At 43.5% G+C, this 20,497-nt stretch overlaps 1 protein-coding gene across 1 annotated transcript in view; it reads left to right on the top strand.

Annotated features, from left to right (window-relative positions):
- LOC126185113 (epoxide hydrolase 4-like) overlaps positions 1-20,497 on the top strand; it is a 108,244-nt gene that overhangs the window by 52,385 nt on the left and 35,362 nt on the right. The window contains exon 3 of the mRNA XM_049927923.1: positions 17,653-17,928. Coding sequence (XP_049783880.1) covers positions 17,653-17,928 — 276 coding nt within the window. The remainder of the gene's footprint in view (positions 1-17,652; positions 17,929-20,497) is intronic.

Genomic DNA, 20,497 nt, shown 5'->3' on the forward strand with positions numbered 1-20,497 from the left:
AAACATTCGTTTATTGCTCAGCAACGTACAATAGTTGTGATGAAGCTTGGAGAAGCCAGTGTACCCAAAGCCGAAGCTGTACACGGTTGGTGAGAAGGTGCTATGGTCAGCTAGAGGCTTGTCACTCGCTGTCCCCAGTGTCACATGACCGGTGAAGTGATGATGGCAATGTTGTGAACCATGGAAGTACATGTTAGCACAGCAATTGCAGGACATGAATGGAACCGTTCATGAAATTTATGTAATGAAATAAAAATTACGTGGATATAGTTAACTTACCTCAGTGCACATCAGTTCTCCGCTAGTTTCGACAATTTCCGGGCAGTCTTTGAAGTTTTTGAAGACTTCAGCTCCTTCAGAATTTGTTTAATGCTACTGAAAAATTAGCATCTCATATAATGAATCAGCTTAGGAATGATGTCCATCACGTGATATTTGCAACATCCAAAGTTTGATATTTCAACACTAATGTGATCTATACTATGTAAACATTCATAGAAAATGTTGCCCCGTGAACTGTCCTTGCACGGTTTTACTGTGACAATATTTTCCACCTATAAGAATAGCAAAGGCGTCTTTTGATGGGTGTGATCAATGTCTTCCCTGTAGAGGAGCAATAATATCTAATAGATATCAGTAAAGAGTGTAGCATGTAAGAAAAATTCCCACTTAGAAGGCACAAGCACTTCAGGCATTTTACAATTCTTGTTTGATGCACCACATAACCTGCCAGATGATAAACTAAATATTCTTCTGCTGAGGAGCTTTCAACACTTTATAACATATGTTGCGGATCGGGCTGAGCCTCTCTGAAGTTATGCAGGAGACACAATGTTTTTTTTTTTAAATTATATCTTCCATGTCCACATCTGCCTTACGTATTACGTCAAAGAAAATTCTCACTTGTGTTCATTGTTTTCACCGGAAGATAATGAAAGTTTAACAGAAATATAAACACACTAACAAGTTCAGGAAGTCTATTACTAATAGATGATCATTGTAACTTAAAGAACTTTCTATACTGAAATGATATTCGTGTGGATCCTGATTACATTTTGCTGTCGGGACATATCTGAAACCTCTTTCCCACAAGTATTCAGATATTTCTAATGTACTTCCAATTGTTATTCTTAGAGACTGGAGAGTTTTTTGGAAGCAAAACTGTTACTCCTGTCGGTGAGAATGGTTTTCCCTGTCATTAACATTTTTTAAGCTTCTGACTTTTTGTACAAAACAGCCTTAGGAAAGTTAGTCATACATCTAGTGAGTGATGCCATTGATTCACTGCCTTTGAATCCTGCTGCTTCAATTACCCTGAAGAATTTTATTCTGTTGGCTATTGAGTTACTGAATAACTGCAGAGCTAATCTTACGTCAATTCGTTGAAAAGAGGATGGATCCAAGTGGATGAAAGTTAACTTGGGACAAACTCTGAACCTTGTGAATTCTGGGGAACTGTCTTGTTCATAAACTCTTCGATAAAAATTATTCTTTACTCATTTTATTGTATGAATAGCTTCTGAAAATGCCCAAATTCTTCCGCTTTCATCAACTGGATTTGATATTGAGCAAGTCATTTTATTTTTATGCCCTAATTCCTAGACATTTTCAGACCTTTTTATTTGTTTGACTGCCATCAGAAGTGAATGCAGTAATTCTTATTATGGCTTACTCTAGCTGGATAATTATTTGAATCAATATTGGCGAAACTACATTACCAGGAGTTGCACTGCGACAAGCATACACAGCAACAGGGTGGATCTAGTTATGCAGTAGAGGAACAAAATAAACACCAGAACATGATTTGCAAGTGTGTTCTGGAGTATAGTCCCCTAAATTGATGAAACCATGAAGTTTGTTCAAAGTGTTATTGAAATATAGTGCTTCTTGGAGCCTAGTTTAATAAAAAATCAGCATGCCTAAGCATTTGTTTTCAGCCCGTTCTTCCCAAAATATTTCTTAATTGCTTCCACTAAGCTCACAAATGTAGTTTGGAAGGAAGTGGCAACAATTCGTGCTTCAAACGATGTCTGTATCTTTGGGACGACTTAATTTTTAAGAGCATGCTGTCCTCAAGGAACACATTAACATACCACATTCCCTTACTGCTTTTCAGTTGTCTTTTCTTTATCATAGTCCCTACTATGTTTCAGTTTCTTACTGAGTTTAGAATGATCTGGGAGATTTGACTGAGCCATCTTACACTTTTTGTAGGAGAGCTGCTTTCACAGAAGATTCAACTTCAAAATTTCTTATACTTCAATGTCCTTTGTAATGAAATTACTGCTGCGTCCAGTTATGTTTTGTTCCATAAATTTTCCTTGAAAAAAGAAACAGCGAGAGACACAATAACTTCTCGTTTAACATTTCCTTCGCTGTGGCTTCTCTCTCGAGTATTTTATTGGTGATTTTCTGTTATGTAATACTTCTGATAGATATTTCAGTACATTGGGAAATAAATGAGGAATGCTCCTAGTTTTAGAGACCATCTTTGTCTTGGAATTTTAACTTTTTCATCGCTGATGACAAATAAGCCCACTGTTGTGATAAGTTCTTCACTCAAATTTTAATCACACAGAGAACAATTGAGTCAGATCTGTCTTTTTGAAGTATTGCTCTCACTCATTTGGAAAACTTTGTTATTTTGGAGGTCTAAAAAAATATTTACCTTTATTTTGTAGCCAGATCTGCATGCTGGAGTGAAACCCATAGGCATTTTTTTGTAAGTTGTTCTTAAAGTACGAGTAACTGTAACTCTTAACACCACTTTATCACTGCAGCCTTCAACTGTGCAATGTTCCCTTTCAACACTTCAACAAACCCACAAAATAAGCACAGACACTACCAACACAACCTTTAGATATGGTAAAATCACGTTTATCTCGAGTGACAGTGCTGCTTGTAGTTTGCGGGCACACCATCTGTCCTGTGGTACCTGTGGGTGCCAGGAGGTAGCACACTTCCTCTTGTACTTGCTGTGACACTACGGATGCAGCACGGAGGAGGAGGTGGAGGTGGACAGCAAGGCATTTGCCCACACAAAATGAGGGCAGCTGAGTGGCCGCTCGGCCCCAGGCTCAAACTGTAGACCACCAAGGGTAGGAAACCAGCAGTAGCTGAGCAGGCCTGCAGGTGGCCTTCTGGTTGAAGGGCACAGTCAGCAGCAGCAGCAGCAGCAGCAGCAGCATCCAGGGGTGTGGCTAGATCATCCTTCCAGACTGGTAAACCAGTGTAGGTCCCTCCTCACAGCTGGTGGCTGTCATACTGCATACTTGTGTCTACAAATGAGTTGTATTTATATGGCTTTGTTCTGTCCTTGTTTCACTGTGGCATAAATTCCGGTCATGTAAGCTACATCAGAGCTGCAACTCGAGCATCAAGCAAGCAGAATGCTCACCACCTGGCGGTTCTACCTTTCTGCTGTGACAATGAAATCACATCTACGTTTGCAAGCCACTGCATGGAGTATGAATTTTCTGTTACACTCTCAAATAAAGGGAGGGGAAAAGATGGCTGTCTATATGCCACTGTACAAGCTTTAATTTCTCATATCTTTGTGGTGCTTGCGCAAAAATCTATTAGTGGCAGTGGAATCATTCTGCAGTCACCTTCAAATGCCATTCTCTAAATTTTCTCAATAGTATCTTGCAAAAAGAAAATAGTCTTCCCTTTGGGGATATCCATTTCAGTTCACAAAGCATCTCCATAATACTTGCATGTAGATCAAATCTACTAGTAACAAATCTAGCAGCCTGCCTCTACATTGCTTTGATGTCTTCCTTTAACCCTGCATGGTGGGGATCTCAAACATTGATTAAAGAGTGGATCGCAGTACTGTTCAATACGTGGTCTCCTTTACAGATCCCCCCAGGAGACTCAGTTCTTTCACAAGTTCGTTCCTGGTGCCTGTGGGGCACCAAGCTGTTGCAGCCCATTCATCCTTCCTGGGCTGAATTTCCTTGCCTTGCCCTTACCCTCCCTCTGTGTCCTCACTCCTTCCCTGCTGCCCGCTCTTTCCTCTCTGTCTTCTTATGTGTGTTGATCTGGCTATCCCACTAGTGTCCTGTATTCCTTGTGGTTTTGTTCCCCTTGCCTTTTCTTTTTCATCCTTCCTTTTCGGTATTTTTGATCCCCCTTTGGGGTTTGACCTCCATTCCTAAATTTTCTCTCCATAGTGTGACAACAGTTGGGACAGAACTCCTTCCCTAGCATCTTTGGTGTGGATTCCCCTCCCCATTCCTTCTCCACCATTAGACCCCTTCCATCCCACTAGGTCACCAGCACCTATCCCCCATGTCTTCTTGGGGGGCGGATTTACTGCTTTAAATCATTAAATCAATTTGTTCTTGGACCGACTCCTGGGAGGCCATCCCGTGTCTAATAAACTTTGCACAATTGAGGAGACTTGCACCACATGACACTCTTCCCTCTGTCTCACCTGCTGGGAATGTACCATCATCTACTGTCTTCATGTTGGCCATACCAAGTTGACCCATGGTTTTTTTACTCTGCAATGAGGCCCCCCAACCCTCCACCACCTCTTTGTAATTGCTGGGCTCCCCTCACAGTGATCAATATTTTGCTGGACTGCCCCTGCCTTTCTTGGCCCTTTGTATTAAATATGCTCTCCAACATTCCTTATCTTGGGTGTTAGTGGATGGCCCTCACATGCTTACAGATGTCCTCAGTTTTCTTTGTGGAAGTGGTCTGTCCACTCAGGTTGAAGTCCTTCAATTTTTCCTCTGGAATTTCAGTCCCTCAGTTGGTGTTGGTGTTGGTTATGGAGGCCTTGGCCTTGTCTCCACACCAGCCTTTTCCCTACAATTTATCTGGTCTGTTGTGCGGTTTGTTTCCTCTTTTCCTTCTCCTCCTTTCACTGGTGTTGTGTTGTGTGTGTGTGTGTGTGTGTGTGTGTGTGTGTGTGTGTGTGTGTGTGGGTGGGGGGGGGGACGGGTTGGTGGTGGTGCTGGTGCCCCACCATGTGTAACGTTTCTGGGGCACCACTGCTCTCCCTGTTTCTACTCAACCCCTCCTGTTCTTTCCTCTTTCTTCTGCCCCGATGTCCCTTTTCTCTCTTTGTTTGCCTTTTATCCCTTATCCTTGACTGGACTGTGCTGTTTGTGATGTTCCTCCCTCGATTTCTGACATCTTAGGTAATGAATGGGACCGATGACCTGACTGTTTGGTGCCCCCCCCCCTCCTGCCGGCTGCCCTCAAACCAACCAACCAACCAACCAACCTGCCAACAAAACCCTGTGTTTAGTTTGCCTGATGCTATATTTGAAAATTTCTATTGTCACCCCTGTGTGGTGCCAGGCTGTGTGCTAACTACTTGATGCCGTGTAGCAATACTTGTATCAGCTGGTTGCTTCTACTGTAAACACCTAGTGCTTATGTGCCTATGTAGAAGATACACTGCAAGCCCTATGAATGTTTTAACATTGAAAATAATAAGCAATATTTCAAGTAATCAAACAATTTATTTAGTATAAATATTTCACAATATGAAATCCAAATTATGGTTATATATTTCGAACCTACCATTCTTCCTCTGCACAATCACTTAAAAATAGTTTATCCAACAGTTTTGGTGATAGCCTATTTCGCATTTTAGACATAGTACTGTCTGCTTTAGAAAACAATTTTTCTGAAGGCATGGACGTAGCTGGGATTGCCATTTATTCTTTAGCCAGCATTATATAATTGTGGAAATACACATTTCATATCTTCCCACTGTTCAAATGGGTTCATAGATAGTGGGATAGTGGCGACATGGATGTTGCTAAATATAGCGTCATTTCATCCTTCAGATTTACTGAAGATTGTGGGTTCATGAAAGAGGAAGTGGCTTAACCTCTCTCTTTTTTCCCAGGGCCAGGGTTTTGTGAGGGCTCTAAAAGTCATAAGATGTGTCAGCTGACGAATCACTATTTGTCTCGCTATTAGTGTTGGTGGTAACAGGATTCGTTGCTACCAATTGCGACTTATCATAGATATTGTTCGGGCACAAGCTCTGGCGTCTTGAAAATGGATTTTTCTGAATCTGGGATCGAGTAAGCAAGACATGGCTACAAAATGACTATCTTCCAGTTGTCCAAACCTGCGCTCAATCTGTTTCATGACTTTCCTTCTAAGGGCTCCTGCCACACTGTCACTAGACAGATTCAAACGTCTGTTTGTGCTTTTAAACAGTTGATCATTGGTATAATTTTACTGATGGTCACATACTGGTCTCCAGATATATCTTTAGAAACTTATTCCAATGACTTCAAAACAAGCAGAAGATCTTTAATATTGTGCATTTATATGGCCGATGGAGTAGGCAGTGCTTTCTCATTAAGCATCAAAATTTGACGCACGAAAGGAGCCAGTTCGATATACCTCTCAAGCATATAATATACAGAATTCCAACGAGTCTTTACATCTAAGATCAACTTCAAAGTAGTTCCAGTTTGTTCTTGCCTTAATAAATCACTTTGAATCACGCTTGACTTGAAATATTTAACATCTCTTACTTGAAAATGGAATTTTTGAATCTGGTCTGCTTGTGTCTGTGTATGTGCGGATGGATATGTGTGTGTGTGCGCGCGGGTGTATACCTGTCCTTTTTTCCCCCTAAGGCAAGTCTTTCCGCTCCCGGGATTGGAATGACTCCTTACCCTCTCCCTTAAAACCCACATCCTTTCGTCTTTCCCTCTCCTTCCCTCTTTCCTGACGAAGCAACCGTTTGTTGCGAAAGCTTGAATTTTGTGTGTATGTTTGTGTGTCTATCGACCTGACAGCGCTTTTGTTTGGTAAGTCTCATCATCTTTGTTTTTAGATACATCTCTTACTTTATTACACAATAAATTAAAATCGTTGGTTGACAGTCGATTCAGCAATAAGATCAATGGTATGGGCAAAACAAGATAAATGTTTCCCTGCACCTATGAATTTTGTAATACCAGCTACCATATTTGCGCCATTATCAGTAATAATAGCGGTGATTTTCTCAGGTTTGATATTCATTCCTCAACAAATTTCTTGCATCTGTTCAGAAATGTAGTCACCAGTATGCCGTTGATCCAGCGCAACAGTAACAATGCAGCGTGAAGTAAGTTTATTGTTATCAGAATAGTGGGCAGTGACACCTAAATAACTAGTGGTAGTCATTATCTCTGTCCATACATCGCAGGTTAGTGAGATATGATTTAAAGTTTCGAATTTCAGTTCAATTTTCGGTCACGTAACTCTGTAGGAACTGTCTAGATTTTCTTTGTGTGTACACTCGGAATTTTAAAAGATGGACAAACCTGACACATCAGTTTCCGAAATCCATGACCTTTAACAATGTCGAATGGTCGTTTGTCCACACAAATAAAATACAGAAAAAATTTGCGTTACAGGGAGTTCTCTCCCCCTCCTTCCTCATACTATAGCTTTCTCTGTAGTGTTTCTCCAATGGAAAGTTGCTTCTTTTTGTTAGACTGTCTGCTTTCTGCATCCGTTCAAATCTCTGATGATTGCACAGGATTGAAGACCTTATCCCCAGAAGTGACGTCAATGTCGATAGGCTCACTGGGCGATGGCGATGATGGTTGTTGCTCTTTTATCTTCAGCCATTTTTGTGGTAACTCAATTGTCATTTGTCCATGTGCCAGATTTCCTTTTTCACTGAAAAATACAGGAGGAGTGATGGTTGGTTGTTTTTTTTTTTTTTTTTTTTTTTTTTTTTTTTTTTTTTTTTTTTTTTTTTTTTTTTTTTTTTGAAACAAAAAATAAGACCTTCCAGTGTAGAACACCTCAGACATGGGCTTTTTCAGCCGGCCGCTGTGGCCGAGCAGTTCTAGGCGCTTCAGTTCGGATCCACACTGCTGCTGCGGTCGCAGGTTCGAATCTTGCCTGGGGCATGGATGTGTGTGAAGTCCTTAGGTTAGTTAGGTTTAAGTAACCTCAGATGTTAAGTCCCATAGTGCTTAGAGACAATTGAACCAGTTTTTGCTTTTTCCTCTATTCTCAGATAGACGATGATTTAGTTTTTGTTTAGAAAAAAAATGAACTGGTTTCAGAAAAAGTAAAAATCTAAGAAGTATAATATTAAACTTCCTCGCAGATTAATACTGTGTGCCCGACCGAGACTCGGACTCGGAACCTTTGCCTTTCGCGGGCAAGTGCTCTACCACCTGAGCTACCGAAGCACGACTCACGCCCACTACTCACAGCTTTACTCCTGCCAGTACCTGTGAGTACCGGGCATGAGTCGTGCTTTGGTAGCTCAGATGGTAGAGCACTTGCCCGCGAAAGGCAGAGGTCCCTAGTTCGAGTGTCGGTCGGGCACACAGTTTAATCTGGCAGGAAGTTTCATATCAGTACACACTCCGCTGCAGAGTGAAAATCTCATTCTGGAAGTATAATATTCCAAGAATATTAGTAAATTCACCTCGATATTGTGCTTGTGGGATGCTTTTGCAAATGTTTCTTCATATTTGACGTATTCCCAATGATTTTAAGGTTTTGAAGCAAATTTTTCATTTCACTTCATTGATGTTTAATCGAGTGTAATAATTTTCACAGGCGCCATCCTAGGTGTGCATGCAAACCACTTGCTGACAACTGACAAACCAATTTTTATTTTCAAGGAAGCCAAATTGTTCATTTAACATTTCTAACACAAAGTACCACGTGTGGACATATAGTATTTTGTTAGCATTTCGAATAGCCGGTAGCGTTGCAACAGTGTTGCCAGCCTAATCTTTGTGGCACCGCAGTCACGTTGCAACAGTGTCAACAGTCTGAGCTCTAAAAAGTACTTGCTACTTACCATGAACTCATTGAGTAAAAGAATCGATTGCAAAATGTTGAGTAGAAAAATATCGTTATCGATATAAATGTACTCGATACTCCAAAGTATCAGTACTTTTTCCGTGTCCCTACGTGTAATATGCTGTGATGTCCTCCAGTTGTCTGCCCCAGACATTGAGCTGTTGATAACATCTTGCTATTAAGCAACACATTTTTCAAACATAAGGCGAAGTATACACTTAAGCACTGTTACGGGGTCAGTAATCGACGACAACCTGTAGGGGCAGTTTCAAATTCTTACACAAAGTACTCAATGTGGAGTAGTCAATATGCTGCCATGTGACCACTTTTTTGATATGGATACACATGCCAGATAAAACAGTACCCAGATGAAAGCTACAAAATGTGTACAATAAGGATTATTTGATGCTGGATTTGACTGTATTAGTGACACATGTGACTGTATTCCTGAAGCATCTATCTTCCAGCTAACTAAGAGAATAACTTGTCTACTATTTAAGTAAATATTTCTGCTTTACAATTGGGTTCAGATGTTGGCCACCTAATGAAAACTTTGCCACTTTTTGGTTGGTGGTGGCAAAATGTATCAGAATGGGTAGAGATTGTGACAACTATTCTTGAGAACTGGAAACCATTCCATTAAACAAACATGAATATTGGAGGATTCTGTGGAGAGGTGAAAGATGCATTGTTAATGCTATAATGACAAACTTCTCTCTTGTGATAAATAAGGGATGCATGGTCCAGACTGTGGCAAAATATTTTGCTATTAGGTTTCCATTGTTGCCAAGTGATTGTTGAAAGGAGCTTCTGGAACCCCAGTTCCACCAATAATGCAATTTACAACAGCCTTTCACCATAGGAAAGCCCCCCCTGTGGGTCCGGGGATTAGAATAGGCCCGAGGTATTCCTGCCTGTCGTAAGAGGCGACTAAAAGGAGTCCATCCCCCTCACGGGGGTAGTTAGCGCCTGCATCCGGAGACGGACGGTTCCACGACCTATAATTGTGGTCTTTTTGGTTTATCACTTCTCGTTTCTTCCTTCCTTTTGTTGGTTCCTTTCTTTGCTCTTCTCCACCTCACTGTCTTCCTTACTCTTTCCCTTGACTTCTCCTTGCCTTCTTCTCCTTGCTTTCTCATTGCCTTCTTCTCCTTGCCTTCTCTGGTCTCCGCCTCGGCGTTTGAGACAGTCTGTCCTCTTTCTCCCTCTCTCTCTTCTTTTTCCTCTTCTTCCTTCCTCCCTGTGCGTGCCTGAAGGCCGACCCACGCGTTCGCACGCGTAGCCGGTGACGGGGTAACGCGTAATTCCCCGCCCTGGGTAGACATGTAAGGCATGCGCGTACCCCCTGGTAAAGGCCAGGCCCGGGGAGGGGTGATTGCCTGAGCTGATACCTTCTGACCATGCCGATTGGTCCCTCCGTCTGTTTCTCGGGAGGTGTGACCTGAGGTGTAAACATTCACCTAAGGTGGGAGTGCCCTCTGAGAGGGTCCCCACAAGGAAGGAGCGCGCCATCGGAGACGCTGGCAATCATGGGGGATTCCTCCGCAATGGATTCTACTCCATCTCTTTCGACTTCTGCCCAAAAACGGAAACGTGACCAGCCACCAGTGACAAAAGTACTACCGCCTGCCCCACAGTTCCTCGTCGTTTCTCGATCTGAGGACGGAAAGGATTTTTCCTCTGTCAACCCTTTCGTTATCCAGAAGGGCGTAGATGCCATAGCCGGATCTGTCAAATCTTGTACCAGGTTGCGTAACGGTACCTTATTACTAGAAACTGAGAGCGCCTTTCAGGCACAAAAACTGCTTCGGGCCACACTCCTGTACACGTTCCCTGTCCGGGTGGAGGCCCACCGAACTTTGAATTCGTCTCGTGGTGTAGTCTACACTAGCTCCCTCGACGGATTGACTGACGAGGAGATTCAATCTTTCCTCGCTGAGCAGGGCGTGACGGCTGTCCATAGGGTCATGAAAAAGGTCAACAATGACCTTGTACCGACCCGGACACTTTTCTTGACCTTCGATAGTGTTAAGCTGCTATCGCCCATCAAGGCGGGCTACGAGGTTATTTCTGTTCGCCCCTATGTCCCGACACCTACGCGCTGCTACCAGTGTCAGCGTTTCAATCACACTCGACAGTCTTGTTCCAATGCGGCTAAATGTGTCACTTGTGGCAGGGATGCCCATGAGGGTGACTGTCCACCTCCGTCTCCTCATTGTGTGAACTGTCAGGGTGACCATGCCGCATCCTCCCGCGACGGTCCTGTCTATAAGGAAGAATGCTGTATCCAAGAAATTCGGGTCAAAGAGAAAGTGTCCACCTCGGCTGCTCGCAAGCTATTGGCTAGTAGGAAGCCCGCGCTGCTCCCAGCGGGGAAATACAGTACTGTCCTCGCCTCTCCTCGGACTACCAGGGAGGTAGCAACCCAGACATGCGATCTGACCTTCAGCACTACGGTCGTCCGTTTGGCCATTGCTAAGATCGCGCGGTCGACGTCTCCTCTTCCTCCCATCACCCCACAGACACCAGCCCCTTCATCAGCTTCTGCTAAGACGAAGACCCCGAAGTCAGATGCACGGGCCTTCAAGAAGGAACCATCCCGTGCAGACTTCCTACGTACCTCGACCTCCCAGCCTTCGACCGGTACTTCCACCAAACGTCCTTCCAAAAAGGCTCATAGGAAGCACAGTTCTCCTTCTCCGCCACGGCACATTTCTTCTCCTGCGCCACCCAGCGGTTGCCGCCCCAGGCCGTCATCCGTTTCGCCTGGCCGCACCGCTGGTAGCCGTACATATGGCCGTTCACCGGCGGAGGAAGCTCCCCCTCCCGGCCATCCTCCTGAGATGGCCGATGAACCTATAGACCCAATGGACGATGACTGTCCGCCTACTGATAGCGGCGGCAGTGCTCACTCGAAGCTAGGCCCTCAGCGGCCTTCGAGGTGACCCCTTCTTTCATCTTCCTTTTCTTACGATGGCACTTATTCACTGGAATATTCGCAGCATTCGCTCCAACCGAGAGGACTTGAAGTTGCTGCTCCGCTTGCACCGTCTGCTCGTCGTAGCCCTCCAGGAAACGAAGCTACGCCCATGCGATCAAATTGCCTTGGCACACTACACATCTGTGTGTTTTGACCTACCCCCTGTGGTAGGTATCCCAGCTCATGGAGGGGTTATGTTGCTGGTCCGGGATGATATTTACTACGATCCCATCACGTTGCACACCGGCCTGCAGGCAGTTGCCATCCGCATTACTCTCCCCACTTTTACGTTTTCCATTTGTACCGTTTACACTCCATCGTCATCTGCCGTTACCAGGGCAGACATGATGCAACTTATTGCTCAGCTACCTGCACCATTTTTGTTAACTGGAGACTTCAATGCCCACCATCCCCTTTGGGGCTCTCCAGCATCCTGCCCGAGGGGCTCCTTGTTAGCAGACCTTTTCAACCAGCTCAATCTTGTCTGCCTCAATACTGGTGGCCCTACTTTTCTTTCGGACACATCTCACACCTATTCTCATTTAGGCCTCTCTATATGTACTCCCCAACTTGCACGCCGGTTTGAGTGGTATGCACTTTCTGATACATATTCGAGTGACCACTTCCCGGTGTGTTATCCATCTCCTGCAGCATACCCCCTCTCCGTGCTCCTCTAGTTGGACCATCTCCAAGGCAGACTGGGGGCTCTTCTCTTCCAGGGTGACCTTTCAGGATCAAACCTTTCCAAGCTGCGATCGTCAGGTCGCACACCTCACGGAAGTCATTCTCGCTGCTGCTGAATATTCCATCCCTCACCCTACTTCTTCTCCACGTCGCGTACCGGTCCCCTGGTGGACCGCAGCATGTAGAGACGCTTTACGTGCTCGTCGACGTGCTTTACGCACATTTAAACGCCATCCTACAGTGGCGAATTGTATCAATTATAAAAGATTACGTGCTCAGTGTCGTCGTATTATCAAAGAAAGCAAGAAAGCCAGCTGGGCTGCTTTCACCAGCACCTTCAACAGTTTTACTCCTTCTGTTGTCTGGGGTAGCCTGTGCCGGCTATCTGGCACTAAGGTCCACTCACCAGTTTCTGGCTTGACGGTCGCGAATAACGTCCTTGTGGCCCCTGAGGCTGTCTCCAATGCCTTCGGCCGCTTTTTCGCAGAGGTTTCGAGCTCCCCTCATTACCACCCTGCCTTCCTCCCCCGCAAACAGGCAGAGGAGGCTAGGCCACCTAACTTCCGCTCCTCGAATTGTGAAAGTTATAATGCCCCATTCACCATGCGGGAACTCGAAAACGCACTTGGTCGATCACGGTCCTCCGCTCCAGGGCCTGATTCTATTCATATTCAGATACTGAAGAACCTTTCTCCTGCGGGTAAAGGTTTTCTTCTTCGTACATACAATCGCATCTGGATTGAGGGACATGTTCCCACATGCTGGCGCGAGTCTATTGTTGTCCCGATTCCTAAGCCGGGGAAGGACAAGCACTTGCCTTCCAGTTATCGACCTATCTCGCTTACCAGCTGTGTCTGTAAAGTGATGGAGCGAATGGTTAACTCTCGATTGGTTTGGCTGCTCGAGTCTCGACGCCTACTTACCAATGTGCAATGTGGATTTCGTAGGCGCCGCTCTGCTGTTGACCATCTGGTTACCTTGTCGACCTTCATTATGAATAACTTCTTGCGGAAGCGCCCGACCGCGGCTGTGTTCTTTGATTTGGAGAAGGCTTACGACACCTGTTGGAGGGCGGGCATTCTCCGCACCATGCATACATGGGGCTTTCGCGGTCGCCTCCCTCTTTTTATTCGTTCCTTTTTAATGGATCGACAGTTCAGGGTACGTGTGGGTTCTGTCCTGTCCGACACCTTTCGCCAGGAGAATGGGGTGCCACAGGGCTCAGTTTTGAGCGTCGCTCTCTTCGCCATCGCGATCAATCCAATAATGGATTGCCTCCCAGCTGATGTATCAGGCTCCCTTTTCGTGGACGATTTTACCATCTATTGCAGCGCGCAGTGTACACGTGTCCTGGAGCGCTGTCTTCAGCGTTCTCTTGACCGTCTTTCCTCCTGGAGTGTCGCCAATGGCTTCCGTTTTTCTGCCGAGAAGACGGTCTGTATTAACTTCTGGCACTACAAAGAGTTTCTCCCACCGTCCTTACGACTCGGTCCCGTTGCTCTCCCAATCGTGGAGACAACCAAATTTTTAGGCCTTACATTTGACAGGAAACTTAGCTGGTCTCCACATGTGTCATATTTGGCCGCCCGTTGTACCCGTTCTTTAAATGTCCTCCGTGTTCTCAGTGGTATGTCGTGGGGAGCGGATCGAACCGTCCTACTTCGTCTATATTGGTCGATCGTCCGCTCCAAGCTGGATTATGGGAGCTTCGTATACTCCTCTGCACGGCCATCCATCTTACGCCGCCTCAACTCCATACATCATCGGGGTTTACGACTTGCGATCGGAGCATTTTATACTAGTCCCGTAGAGACTTCATGCTGATGCTGGCGAATTGCCACTCACCTACCGGCACGATATACTGCTTTGTTGGTATGCCTGTCGGCTACTGTCAATGCCCGACCATCCGTCTTATCGTTCCATTTTTGACGACTCTCTCGACCGTCAATACGGGTTGTATGTGTCTGCCCTGCTACCCCCTGGAGTTCGCTTTCGTCGCCTCCTTCAACACCTTAATTTTTCACTCCCTGCAACCTTTCGAGTGGGCGAGAGCCACACGCCACCTTGGCTCCAGGCTCAGGTCCGCGTTCACCTTGACCTCAGCTCGCTCCCAAAAGAGGTTACCCCGGTTCGGTCTACCACTCCCGTTTTTTGGAACTTCGTTCGCAGTTCATCAACATGACTTTCATTTATACAGATGGCTCTAAGACCAATGACGGGGTCGAGTGTTCCTTTATTGTCGGGGCACAAAGTTTCAAATACCGGCTCCATGGCCATTGTTCGGTCTTCACAGCTGAGCTCTTTGTCCTCTACCAGGCTGTTCTTTACATCTGCCGCCACCGACATTCTGCTTATGTCATCTGATCCGACTCCCTGAGCGCCATCCAGAGCCTCAGTGATCCGTACCCGGTTCACCCTTTCGTACACCGGATCCAACGCTCTCTTCAGCAGCTGGTGGACGTCGGTTCTCCGGTTAGCTTTGTGTGGGTTCCTGGCCATGTCGGTATCCCTGGGAACGAAGCTGCAGATGCCGCGGCCAAGGCTGCGGTCCTCCAGCCTCGGACAGCTTCTTGTTGTGTCCCTTCGTCCGATTTTAGCAGGGTCATTTGTCGGCGCATTTTATCGCTGTGGCATGCCGATTGGGCTGCACTTACCGACAACAAGCTTAGGGCCTTAAAACCTCTTCCCGTGGCTTGGACGTCCTCCTCACGCCCTTCTCGGTGGGAGGAGGTAGTTTTGGCCCAGTTAAGAATTGGGCACTGCCGGTTCAGCCATCGCCATCTGCTGACGACTGCGCCGGCGCCGTTCTGCCCATGTGGGCACTTGCTGACGGTTCGACACATTTTAATGTCCTGTCCAGATTTTAACACACTGCGTCTAGATCTTAACCTGCCAAGTACTTTCGATGCCATTTTAGCGGATGACCCACGAGCAGCTGCTCGTGTTCTTCGTTTTATCAATTTGACAAACCTCTCTAAGGACATTTGATGATGCTGTTTTTTAATCCTATGCCTGTCAATCTGTATTTTATCGTGTTTTCCCTTTTAGTAGTTGTTGTCAACTTGTGCCTCTCGGTGCATTCTTAGAGCAGTCAGGGCGCTAATGACCATTGAAGTTGTGTGCCCTAAAACCAAAAAAAAAAAAAAAAAAAAAAAAAAAACCATAGGAAAGCTGAATTCACCCTAATTTGTGAGCCCAACACTGCACCAGGCTATGACGAAAACCAGTATGTGTTGTGGGCACCTCAGTGAGAAAACTAAAGAAGTCCATCAACATGTTAATGTTATATGGGAAACGGGACAGATTCCTGACTTCTGGGAGGAAGATCCTGTATTTATCCTCCTCAGAAAACTGAAGTACCAAACTTGTCCTAGTAACTATTGTTGTTTTTCTTCCATTACCCGCTTTAAGTGATGGCCAGACAGTCAACTGATTCTGGGCCTGGTTCTTAGAACCCAGATAATACCTTTTCCCTCTTCCTTTTATTTGTTGTTGATCTGTGGTACTACTAAGTCAAAATATCCACAAACAAGTCCACACAAGAATCTTCTGTGGCACATGTTCAAGTTTTATGGTTTTTCCTCTCCCTTCATTGTTTCAGATGATCTGATGATGACCTTTCAGAATGTTGTTTTATAAGAGGCAGTTGAAGTAGCTTTCTCAGAATGACCTTTTTTTTTTAACAGCTGTAGGTAATGTTATATCCATAGCAAAGACACCCTTCAGTGGTCTATGTCCATTTATTACTTTCGAATTTTCAGTTCACATTCTTAGCGTGGCAACAAGTCAACAGTTAGAAGGCTAGAAGAGTAAGCACTAAAACTTGGTTCAAAGTTTTTCAACACAAAAAATTGTTTTTCTTTTCACTGTTACATTCATGATTTTAATGTCAATGCCTGTACTGAAGGCGCCATTTTAAAAATACGGTGTTTTTTTTTTTAATTTGATCAGAAGATTATGTGGTTTTCATGCATGAAGTGCCTGAAAACTTCATTCCACACAGTGCTTCATATGTTAAAGTGCATTGTTACTGCTATATGGGAACAGACTGAACTTGCCTGTTCCAATTTTATATAGCTGTATGGTACAAAGATGATTTTGGATGCACATTGTATGAATGTTGGACCATGAGATCAGAAGGAACTGGATGAAATCCACTGTGACTAAATCATGCAGACCAAGGTGCATTTAGTACAAGGCCAAGCATACAAATTATACAACGTATGCCAGGCACCTTCATTTCATTCTGTTGCTAGTGTAGTCATGGTAAGACTTTCATTAACTGTGTTCAAGCAATTAGTTCTTATGGGGTTTGTGCAAAGAACTGATTTTTAGAAATGAGTGAATGTTGAAGTAAATAATGACTTGGACTTATCAAGAGTCCCAGAATTGTTTGAGATTTAATGAATTTCAGAAAAGTGAGCAGTCCAAATATATTCTCTTAGGTATTTGGTTTATAGTATTTTAGAGGAGCACAACAATTTTAAAATAGACTCCCTCAGCCCCACAAAGGTTTTCTCAGTCCGGTCTTCAGGCTTTTCCCATGAGAAACCTAAGCTGTGTAAAACACTTAGTAATACACAGTTGTGAAGGCAATGAAGCAGACGAGCTGTGAGTGAAGGAAGGACTTTCTCATTTGCTCATATTTCATTAGTTGTCTTCTGATCTATCAGCAATAGGACCTCCTATTCCTCCCAAGACAGCAGCACAGGCACATTTTCTGTTGGCCACCAGACGACATAGGAGTAAGGTGAATTAAGTGAGCTGAGAAAACAGCTGTGCATGGCGTGTGTGCGTGCTAGTGTGTGCGTGTGCGTGCATGGGCCTCTTTACAGTTCAGTGAGTACATCGAAGGCCCCGATGTCAAATGACCTAGATATCACCACCATCACCCCCAGCAAGAGACAGTTGCCGCAAGTGAAACCATGTTGCAATGCCCAGAGTACAGTGTCTGATATCATAGGAAACTAATAAAGCAACTGCGGCGATAGAGTTTTTTAATTTTTTTTTATGACTAGTTCATACTGTTGTTGTAATTTTCTTAAGCTTGGAAAAATGTTGTTGGGTAAGGGAGTTGACTAATTTCTTTGTCAGTTGGCAGCACTGTTCTTACTCTAGTGTACATACTCAACAAATTTTTTGCGTATAAAAATTTTGATATGTACGATTTGCTTTTTTTCTTCCAGGGTAGTTGCTCTCGATCTTAAGGGATTTGGTGACTCAGATAAGCCAGCCTGGAGGAGGAGCTACCGTGTTGACACATTACTGGCAGAACTGAAGGAACTGATAACAGCTCTTGGAACCTCAAGCTGTACAGTTGTTGCTCATGACCTTGGCGCATTATTATGTTGGTACCTTGCACACCAATACCCTAATATTGTTGAAAAATTTGTGTGCATATCGTGTCCTCACCCAAATGTTTACTGGAGTACAGTTCCAAGAGAGAGTGTTTTCAACTCGAGGTAAGCATTTTCCACCTAATATTACTTTGTATCAACAGAAGTTTGTTGAATTACCTAGTTTCTTTTCTGGTGCTGCAACTGAATGATTTAAGTGTGTTTAGGCCTGTAATGGAGGAGGATGAATTTTATCCATAGTGGATGCTGTTGAACTCTGTGGCTGTCCCTCTATAGGGTGTAGAAAAATTTCCGCTACCAGTCACAATAAAAGGTTATTTATTTGTCACACGATCGGTTTCGGGCTTGTGCTCATCCTCAGGTGTTTATACTTTCGTGTACATGTTTATATTGCTGGAGATCACTGTATAAATACATACAAAAAAAAAAAAATTGCTGGTAACTAAACAGATACAAGTGGGAAAATTGTAAGTGGCAAGGCAGCATTTGTCAAAAATATATCTGTACATACATAAAGATGAAGCGTCATTATTATAATTACGCTGTGATGACAGTTTTCCACTTAGTTGCACACTTAACATTTTCACGTCCATATTTCAGTTTTATAAAGTTTAGCTGCATATTTCACTATTACGATGTGCACTTGTGAAATACACTGTGTTTACATACAAACATGTGGGCTATGGTCTAAGAACTCACGCAGACGTAGCAGGTGTAAAGATGCTGCTCATACAGAAACATGTAGGTTATGGTCAAAGAACTTAGCCACAGGAAGTGCAAGTGTGTTGCACATATAGAAACTTAAAAAGCTATTATATACTGCAAAGTTTTTTGATATACATTATGAAATTTTTTGATCCACATTTTTGTCGGAGAACTTAGATCTAGAAAGTACAATGATGTTGCACACATGAAATTTTGAAAGCTATTACAAATTATACAGTGACAGTTACAGCTTGTGTTTGCAATGTGATTTTTACAAATTACAATGATGACACTTTAACTGTTGTATGACTGCTACATCGAATTTCCATAGAATATTACTTTATTATATCAGAGGATAATTAGTTTTTGTTTCTGAATATTCCATGAAATAATGTGAAGATAAGATTTGTTTACAAGCTCCACTTGTTTGTTGAGAATAAGGTCTGGTGAGTTATATCCACAGCTCTAACTCACCAGACCTTATTCTCAATGAACAAGTGGAGCTTGCAAACAAATTTAATGTGCGTAATGTCATTGTACTTCCTAGATCTAAGTTCTCCACTGACAAAAATTTCATAATGTGTATCAAAAAACTTTGCAGTCTATAATAGCTTTTTAAGTTTCTATATGTGCAACACCCTTGCACTTCATGTGGCTAAGTTCATTGACCATAACCTACATGTTACTGTATGAGCAACATCTTTACACCTGCTATGTCTGAGTTCTTAAACCATAGCCCACATGTTTGTATGTAAACACAGTGTATTTAACAAGTGCACATCTTAATAGTGAAATATGCAGCTAAACTTTATAAAACTGAAATATGGACATGAAACTAAGTGGAAAAACTGTCACCACAGCATAACTATAATAATGATGCTTCATCTTTCTGTATGTACAGATATATTTTCGATAAATGCTGCCTTGCCGCTTAAAATTGTCCCACTTGTATCTGTTTAGTCACTAGCAAATATTTTTTTTTGTATTTATACAGTGATCTCCAGCAATATAAACATTTACATGAATGTACAAACACCTGAGATGGGCGCAAGCTCGAAACCTATCGTGTGACAAATAAATAACCTTTTATTGTGACTGGTAACAGAAATTTTTGTACACCCTATGACAGAGGAGGATGTTTGTGGCACTGAGAAATTTGCAGAGAACAATGTGGGGCTGTACTGATAGAAATGAGAGAGTAAAAACTAATTCAAAAAAGAAAATCTTATACAAGTAAGGAAAGATGTAGAAAAAATGGGGAGAGAGCAGACTCAAAAGTGACTAAATAGCTTTCCTGTGGGTGGAGGGGCACTAGTTTGGTTTTCTGTAGGATACAACTACTATACCCTGTTGTGAATTTGACACTGTTGTCTATAGGATGTGTCATTTAGTCGGAGAATTTGTTTTCATAACTGCTAGTTAACGTGTAAGGCATTTTATTTATTTTTAAAATGTTTTGTCTTCTTCCTACAAAACTTATTTCATGTAATTCTTCAATCAGAGAACCAGTAAGAAGTCAGGGGTGGGGGGTGCAGGTTCAGTGAGTTGGTGGGTGCTTGTCAATTTCTGACCGATTGCCACTCAAAGCTGAGTTGTGGTTGTGGTAGAAGGGTCAATTTGTTAAAATGCAGGTAACCTCATTTTGGGGAAAGTGAATGCTACTCATTAATATGCACTTAGGAAAATAACAATCGATAACATTCATAGCTTGAACTGCATTAGTTGGTATTTCCAAAATATGAGTGTATGTAATACTGCTCCCTCAGTCTACACAACGTGTGTGTGTGTGTGTGTGTGTGTGTGTGTGTGTGTGTGTGTGTGTGTGTGTGTGTGTGTGTGTGTCCAGTACAGGGCAACATCTACATGTATAATCTGCAAACCACTGTGAATTGCATGGCAGAGGGTATGTCACATTGTACCGGTTATTCTGGCTTCTTCCCATTCTATTCACATATGGAGTGTGGGAGGA

The sequence above is a fragment of the Schistocerca cancellata genome, chromosome 4 (assembly GCF_023864275.1).
Source record: "Schistocerca cancellata isolate TAMUIC-IGC-003103 chromosome 4, iqSchCanc2.1, whole genome shotgun sequence".
Lineage (NCBI taxonomy): Eukaryota > Metazoa > Arthropoda > Insecta > Orthoptera > Acrididae > Schistocerca > Schistocerca cancellata.